The sequence below is a fragment of the Berghia stephanieae genome, chromosome 9 (assembly GCF_034508935.2).
Source record: "Berghia stephanieae isolate SIO BIC M18660-M18661 chromosome 9, UCSD_Bste_1.3, whole genome shotgun sequence".
Classification (NCBI taxonomy): Eukaryota; Metazoa; Mollusca; class Gastropoda; order Nudibranchia; family Aeolidiidae; genus Berghia; species Berghia stephanieae.
Window position 1 is genome coordinate 39,001,102 of NC_088368.1, and position 10,000 is coordinate 39,011,101.

At 31.7% G+C, this 10,000-nt stretch overlaps 1 protein-coding gene across 1 annotated transcript in view; it reads left to right on the top strand.

Moving 5' to 3' along the window:
* LOC144979382 (protein SpAN-like) overlaps positions 1 to 10,000 on the top strand; it is a 23,427-nt gene that overhangs the window by 6,422 nt on the left and 7,005 nt on the right. Inside the window, exons 5-8 of the mRNA XM_078926031.1 lie at positions 74 to 176; positions 2,507 to 2,598; positions 7,726 to 7,846; positions 8,900 to 8,966. Coding sequence (XP_078782157.1) covers positions 74 to 176; positions 2,507 to 2,598; positions 7,726 to 7,846; positions 8,900 to 8,966 — 383 coding nt within the window. The remainder of the gene's footprint in view (positions 1 to 73; positions 177 to 2,506; positions 2,599 to 7,725; positions 7,847 to 8,899; positions 8,967 to 10,000) is intronic.

A 10,000-nucleotide genomic window follows, 5' to 3' on the forward strand; every position in this document is an offset into this window, starting at 1 on the left:
TATTACACACATATATAGTTAACACACCTTCTCTGAAATAATATCACTTTTCTTTTGCATATAATTACACAAGACTTTGACTCCAACATTGCGAGTGAATCAAATGACCAAGACGTCTATTTAACAGAATATGACATAGCTCTCACCAAGGAACAGTATGAGGCTCTACATAACACGTAAGTTTGAAGGTTGAAAGCTCTCTGGGTTTCTAGGACTAAATGAAGTATAAAAAAATGGTTGAGTAGAGCACCGAAATGGTTTTTGCCATATGAACAAAAACACCGGAGTTGAATCCTATCAGCCGCGATTTGAGATCACGAAAGCGAGTGCCATACCACTAGACCACATAGTCGCAATTTTTGTGCCTTATCACAGTGATAAAAAACTGATATACGAACTGGTAAGACATAAAGGATGTCAATTATTAAACAATATAAATTACTCATCGAATTCAATCTTAAGGTGCTTTATTTCCTTATCAACATAGTTCTTAAAAACGTTGAGTTTTCTCGCAGTTCTTGAGGATGCGGAGAAATAGTTTCAAATATCTACAGTCCTGAAAATTAAAGAGTGCAAGTATTGAGATCAAACACCAATTTTTGAAGATTTTAAAGACCCCGCCTCCTTTTGACATCAAAAAGGCATATTTGGAGTAGACCTTAAATTGTCAATCTTATGTACAATCTTGGAAATTAGAATTATATCACCACAAAGTCTTCTGTACTAGTAGTATCGAATGGCTACACCTCTATTTTGAATCTTTTAATCCATTCTTCAAATTCTTTTCCTGCCTTATAGGCTGTCTCGTAGCCTCCTGATAGGCTTGTCACTGGGCAGTGGATGACGATGTGGTCCATTGTCTCAGGGCCTCCTTGGCAATGACTGCATGCATCTGATTCTCTTAGATTCCATCAATGCATGTTAGCTGCGGTTCGGCCATGTCCTGTCAAAATGCGGTTGGAGGTGACCCAGCATTTTCGGCTATTGCAGAGAAAGTTAGGTGTTTTTTCTGTTGGGTCGGATATGATGTCGCCTCCCCTGGGGCTGTCTTGGTTCCACATCGACATCCATTCCTCTTTCAGGTTGAAATGTTGTCTTGAAGTTTTAAAAGTCTTCTAAGGAAGCGAAGGGCGTTCCAACCTTTCCTTCTAAGACGGATAATACAATTCAGCTACAGACTTACCCCCCCCCCCCCTTTAGACGTTTTCCACGACAATGGACTCGTTTATACATCGGGCTCCATATGCAATTGGCATACTTCAAATTGGTCTTACTAAAGTCTTAAATAACGTTAAAAACATAGAACAAATGAAATGAGAGATACATCGTTGTATAATTCCAACCAACGTATTCACTCTTGTAATTATGTCATCAACATGTAGTTCAAATTAGAGAGTGAGATCACATGTCATCCTTCTCCGAAAACACTTCAAGTAAGGAATTATTATGTTCTTCATCGGTGAATATATATTTTTAGGATTATATTTACCAATGTGTAAAAACGTGATATTTAGAAACATTAAAATTATGAAGCCTTAACATGTAGGATGAGACGTGACGCCTATTAAACGGGGCTTTTACCGGTGTGATACTCATTTTACCTGGATGTGGTGAGAGAATATGAGTTAAGACTCATTCGCTGTATTGAGTTATCTACTCATCTTCTTTAACCTTGAAAATGAATATGAAACAATTTGTCATTTCAATGTATATTTTATTTCTTTACTTATATATATATATATATATATATATATAATATATAAATATATATATATATATATATATATATATATATATATATATATATATATATATATATATATATATATATATATATATATAAATATATATTACAAACTAACTCACAATACGTCCAATATCATTTCAGCCGTTTCGATACTCGGAGCATCTTTTCAATTGTGTGATCCGTGGTAATAGTGTTCATTTTGATTTTCGTGTGATGGTTTTTCATGTTTGTTTTGTGATTGGAAACCGCGAAACAGCTTACAAAATCCCATAATCTAAAAATCTAATATAACCACCACCAACACTACAGGCTAATAAATTGGAAGCACAGCGTCACCATTCAAACCAATATATATGTATATATATATATATATATATATATATATATATATATATATATATATATATATATATATATACATACATATATATATATATATATATATATATATATATATATATACATATATATATATATATATATATATATATATATATATATATATATATAATATATCATGTCTTATTATTTTGAACCCTATTTCGCATGTCGTTATTATTCTTCACGAAATTATGGTCATCTCCTTGACATCACACGATGACAAGAATAATTTCAAATTTAGACGATGGATGACAAGTCAGCTTTGAAACCTCCTTAACAATCATCTTTCTAATGGGCCAACCCTTTTTCCTCAGATTGATAAATATTTGGTCATTTGATCTTGCCATTACGGGACATTTTTTTTCTTCAAAATTTTAGGGATCCTCAAAAGAGAACAGTAGCACTAAAAGATGAAAATTACAGATGGGCAGACAAAACTGTCAAATACACGATTGACTCCAGTAAATTCAGTATGTATTATGTATTATGATTATCATTATTATTATTATATTATTATTATTATTATTATTATTATTATTATTATTATTATTATTATTATTATTATTATTATATTATTATTATTATTATTATTATTATTATATTATTATTATTATTATTATTATTATTATTATTATTATATTATTATTATTGTTATTATTATTATTATTATTATCATTATTATTATTATTATCATTATTATTATTGTTATTATTATTATTATCATTATTTATTATTATTATTATTATTATTATTATTATTATTATTATTATTATTATTATTATTATTATTATCATCACCATCATTATTATTATTATTATTATTATTATTATTATTATTATTATTATTATTATTATTATTATTATTATTATCATCATCATCATCATCGTATCGTATCTTTTAAGAACTAATAGGTTCTAAAATCCTATAATTGATCTTTGTAACTTTAAGGCCTAGATACATGTTATCAATTATATAAACAGCATTCAATGTTTATTGATAACATTGAGTGTCAACTATCTAATACATGAATAATTGCCATATTCAATATTCCTAGTATAATTAACTCTTTTCCCATCCATTTGAGATCTTAAAATAATTGATATACACAACGCAATAATATCCAATGTCATGTTACATCAAAATCAAGCATTATGTTGGTAAGTTCTTTATCAATGACATTCTTTAAAATATTTATTGAATTAGAATTTTTATGTCTCAAAATTAAGATTACTCGAAACTGTCACACTTCTATAAATTGAGTAATTGTTATTTTTCCTTAAAGATGAATTACATTTGTCAACTAGTATCTTAAGCTTATCTCATCTATATTGTTAGAACCAAGCACGTGTCTGTATAAATGAATAAGATCAGCTTTTATTCCACGATGATCTAGTAAAGGGAACTTCAGATACTTTAATCTTTCTGAATAGGATAAATGTCGAATATCAGGCAAAAGTTTGGTAGCGCGTCTTTGTACGTTTCCAATGTTAATAGATTTTTGCTTAAATAGGGACTCCCAATTAATTCCATACTCCAGGCAGTGTCTAATGACAGACATATAAAGTTGGACAACATAAAAAAAAAAGTATCGCAAAAGTTTCTGAATATAATTCGCGCAAACTTGTTCACTCTTTTATAAAATGACACATTTGTTCATTAAAACAAAATTTATTTTCAATATTATTATTAATATTATTATTATCATCATCATCACCATCATCATCATCATCATCATCATCATCATCATCATCATCATCATCATCATCATCATCATCGTCATCATCATCATCGTCATCATCATCATCATCGTCATCATCATCATCGTTATCATCATCATCACCATCATCATCATCATCATCATCATCATCATCATCATCATCATCATCATCATCATCATTACATAGTAATAATAATAATAATAATAATAATAATAATAATAATAATAATAATAATAATAATAATAATAATAATAATAATATTATTAATTAATAATAATAATAATAATAATAATAATAATAATAATAATAATAATAATAATAATAATGATGATGATAATAATAATAATAATAATAATAATAATAATAATAATAATAATAATAATAATAATAATAATAATAATAATAATAATGTATTCGTTTTAATTATTTTTATCATTAATACCACTAACTCCAAAACCATCATCATTACTTTTCCTGTGACTACCACCTCTATTATCTGTACTAATACAATCACACTTTCCGCTACAACAACAAACACAATTGCTTACTCTTAGGCTACTACTACTACTACTACTACTACTACTACTACTACTACTACTACTACTACTACTACTACTACTACTACTACTACTAGTACTACTACTACTACTACTACTACTACTACTATACTACTACTACTACTACTACTACTACTACTACTACTACTACATACTACTACTACTATACTACTACTACTACTACTACTACTCTACTACTATACTACTACCTACTACTACTACTACTACTACTATACTACTACTACTACTACTACTACTACTACTACTACTATACTACTACTACTACTACTACTACTATACTACTACTACTACTACTTTCTACTACTACTAACTACTACTACTACTACTACTACTACTACTACTACTACTACTACTCTACTACTACTACTACTACTACACACTACTACTACTAACTACTACTACTACTACTACTTCACTCTACTACTACTAATCTACTACTACTACTACTACTACTACTACTACTACTACTCTAACTATCACTACTACACTACTACTACTACTACTACTACTACTACTACTACTACTATACTACTACTACTACTACTACTACTACTACTACTACTACTACTACTACTACTACACTATACTACTACTACTACTACTACTACTACTATACTACTAACTACTACTACTACTACTACTACTACTACTACTACTACTACACTAACTACTACTACTACTACTACTACTACTACTACTACATACTACTACTACTACTACTACTACTACTACTACTACTACTACTACTACTACTACTATACTACTACTACTATCACTACTACACTACTACTACTACTACTAACTACTAATACTACTACTACTACTCACTACTAACTATACTACTACTACTACTACTACTACTACTACTACTACATATCTACTACTACTACTACTACTAACTACTTACATACTACTACACTACTACTACTACATACTACTTATACTCACCTAGTAATACTTGTGGCATCACTTGTTGAGAGACGATGGTTGGACCTGCAGACATATCTATGCAGTCTTGTTAGGTCAACGCGTTGTGCTCACAGACAATTTGCATGGCGTTCTCGAGGTGAATTTGACTGTGCTTGTATCTCTGCCTCTCTTTCCTCCTTGCTCTCCTCTCCTTAAACTTCGTCTTTCTCCTCTCCTCACCTCTCTTCACTCTCTCCATCACCGCATATCTCCAGCCGCTGCCGTCGTCAGCAAGCGACTCCCAGGTGTTTGAGTCGATGCCTATCAATTTCATGTCTCGTTTGCAGACATCATAGAAGCGCAGAGCTGGACGGCCAGTTGGTCGCCTTCAAGAAGCTAGTTCACCGTACATGATGTTTTTGGGTACTACTACTACTACTACTACTACTACTACTACTACTACTACTACTACTACTACTACTACTACTACTACTACTACTATCACTACTCACTACTACTCTACTACTACTACTACTACTACTAACTACTACTACTACTACTACTACTACTACTACATACTACTACTACTACTACTACTACTACACTACTACTACTACACTACTACTCACTACTACTACTACTACTACTACTCACTACTACTACTACTACTACTACCTACTACTACTACTATACTACTACTACTACTACTACTACTACTAACTACTACTACTACTATACTACAACTACTATACTACTACTACTACTATACTACTATACTACTACACTACACTATACACTACAAACTACTACTACACTACTATACTACTACTACTACTACTACTACTACTACTAACTACTACTACTACTACTACTACTACTACCACTACTACCACTACTACTACTACTACTATACTAATACTACTACTACCTACTACTACTACTACTACAATACTACTACTACTACTACACTAACTACTACACTACTACTACACTACTACTACTACTACTACTACTACTCTACATACTACATACTACTACTACTAACTACATACTACTACTACTACTATACTACTACTACTACTACTACATATACACTACTACTACTTCTACTATCACTACTACTACTACTTCTACTATCACTACTACTACTACTACTACTATCACTACTGCTACTACTACTACTATCACTACTACTACGACTACTATCACTACTACTACTACTACTACTACTACTACTACTATCACAACTACTACTACTACTACTACTACTACTACTACTACTACTACTACTACTACTACTACTACTACTACTACTACCACTTACCCCCATACTACTACTACTACTACTACTACTACTACTACTACTACTACTATCACGACTACTACTACTACTACTACTACTACTACTACTACTACTACTACTACTACTACTACTACTACTACTACTATTACTACTACTACTACTACAACTACTACCACCACCATCAATGATATCACGTCTAATATTATTTCGTACTTTCTTAATCATTATCATCTACTTGTAACACACATCCCTTGAATTGATTTACGTGTGAATGAAATATATGCAATAAATTGAATTTATTGTTTTAACCAGCAGAAACAAGTTCAAATTTTTGCTGTTTTAGACTATATATTATACCATGATAATGTGTATGGAAAATCCATTTTACTACAGCATAATAGCGATAAAACGTCATGTCACGTCCCTAGTATTCATTGTATAAAAACGTAGCAGTTCAAGAATTTTTTCATGCACGCATCCTGATTTACTATAAATAGATTTTTTTGCGTATTGATATCCAAACCATAATGATGAATCGTTAATTTTGAGAACCGTCAGTGATTCAAAATCTATTTCTGATTAAATTGGTCGATCACAAATTACCAGAACTGCTTATTGCCATATTTAGCCAGTGTGTCACTTATTACCAATTATAGACAATGAGTCGTTTATTTCCTGATTTATACAGTGATTCACTCGTTAGATTTTTGTGTAATTGGTGACTCTTAATAATAAATATTGACATTAGGTAACATATTGCCAGATTTAAAGCATGGATCACTTATTACCAGATAGAAACAGAGGGTCACGCATTACTAGATTAAAGTATTGGGTCATATATTACCAGATAATAACAATGGATCCTATATCACCAGATTAAAATAGTCACAAATCACCAGATTAAGACAGTGGGTCACAAATCATTGAGAGAATGAGTCACATAAGACCACGCTTATTCATCAAATCACGTTATACAAGCTTTAGCCAGTGGATTGTTTAATACCTGACCGATACAGATTCAGCCAGTCATGTGTACATTGATTGTTTCCCCCTTTATTCCATGTTCTATTTTGTTTTTGTTCAATTTAGCCGCTGATATAGTAAAGATGATTGAAAATGGAATGGCTGAAATCTCTCACTTCAGTTGCGTTAAGTTTAGACAGGCTGTCGCATCGGATGGTTATCAGATAAAAATTTTCAATGGCACAGGGTAAGTTCTTTAAAGAAATAATGATAGTGCAACGAGCAAGAAGTTTAAGATATAGACAACACCAAAATAATCGACTTGAAGGTCGAACACCGGTCTTTGAAGATCGTCATATACTGTTTATCTGCTATTCGCAGTGTTGTAAATCTTTTTGTCTTGTGCAAATAATTCGCACATAGATAATAAGAAAACAATAAAGATTATAAACAGAAGAGGACACAACACACTACCCATGGGAATCCCACTGGTAACTTTACCAAATTCCGAAAACTCGCCTTTTACGTTTACCTTTAAGGTACTCGTACGTTTAGCTACCTAGAAACGATTTGATCCAACTCAACATGTAATCTCTTATTCCATACGCTTTCAATTTTTGAAACAGACTTAAATGTGGTACAGAATCAAAGGCCTTCCTATAGTTTAAATATAGAATATCAATAATATTTTCTTTTTCATCAACCATGGTAATACAGTTTTCCATCACTTCAATAAGTTATGTAACACAGGAACGATCATTCCTAAAACTATGCAGGCAGGTTGTTGCTTCCAAAATAATAGCTGTGACAATTGCCATTTTCCAAATCAAATGGTAGAACTCCTTCAATAAACGACAAGCATCTATTCAGACAAAACATGTGATGCTATCACTCTGAATCCAGTTTCACAATGTATATATCCAGTCCTCCATAGAACTGGTTTCAAACTCTCAAGGATAATGGAGCCCGTATTATAACACAACACTATTTTTTCCTTTAGGACGCCTGTGGGATATCAAACTCATTGGAGTAACTACTGTGCATGATTCTAGTGCAAGGAGTTGAGAGACAATATTCGATCTCAATCCCTCGTTTTCAGATTTAATACACTTTTTTTTCACTATTTGATTAATTCAACCAGCGACAATAAGCGTCGTGATTTCATTGTAAATAATGTGCTAATTTTCACAAACTGAGTTTTATCTTATTTGAGAATTTGATATGGTTCTTTTTAAAAACAGGTGCGCTTTTAAATAAGAATGCATTCCTTAAGATAAATGCTCTATTTCATCAATTGCAGCTGTTGGTCATATGTTGGAGAAGTAAAACCAGTTCAAGAGATGTCTTTTGGCCCAGGCTGTAATGATGTGAGTACCTAAATAATTTTACTATGGTCATCAGCATTATAAAGGTCTTTTATAAAAACTTGGTTTATCGTTATAACACTTGCTGCTTGACCTTGTGAGCGACAAGGAAACGAAGATTTTAATCCAAAAATATTGGAGTGCAATATTTTTTCTATAAATTTCAATAATTCTAATTCGAAGACATTTCAATATTTATAATTTTAGCCAAATTCAGTTGTGACTGCCTCTTTTCTGTTGAATCACTGGTATTGAAGTTTGACGTCAAAAACGATTTGTATGTATTAATGTCACAAATCATGTAGCAGGCACTAGTTTAAAAGAAAGATCTAGAAAAAAAATAAATGAAACAGAGCCAGACATAACAGGGAAAACCATCCCATTAATTCAGCCTACGTCAAATGTTCGTCATCATAGTCATGTGTTCAATGGTTATGTTTTGTGACACAGCGATACAACCAACGTTAGATGTTTATCCCCGATACAACCAACGTTAGATGTTTATCCCCGATACAACCAACATTAGATGTTTATCCCCGATACAACCAACGTTAGATGTTTATCCCCGATACAACCAACGTTAGATGTTTATCCCCGATACAACCAACGTTAGATGTTTATCCCCGATACAACCAACGTTAGATGTTTATCCCCGATACAACCAACGTTAGATGTTTATCCCCGAGCATAGAATTACTTTTAAATCTAACAATTATTAAAATGTTCGCAGTCAGGTTGATGTACGAGTAACTTGTAAACTTTTCTTAAAATAAATAAGGTAATTCTTTGCCCGTGGATTCAAACGGTTACATATAAATTCTAATGGGGCGTGAGCATGAACGTTGGCCTTCGGGGCCGCATTTTCGAACGCATCAAAGTTGATTCCTCAAAAGAATCGTCTCGATCTATGTTAATTTCCACCCAAGAGTAGCATGTTTATTAACATTGATGAGCCCCTGTTTGTAATAATCTTTACATCTCCGAAAACACAGCATTTTTCTACATTTATTCAACTAAAACAGCTACCGATGTCTCTA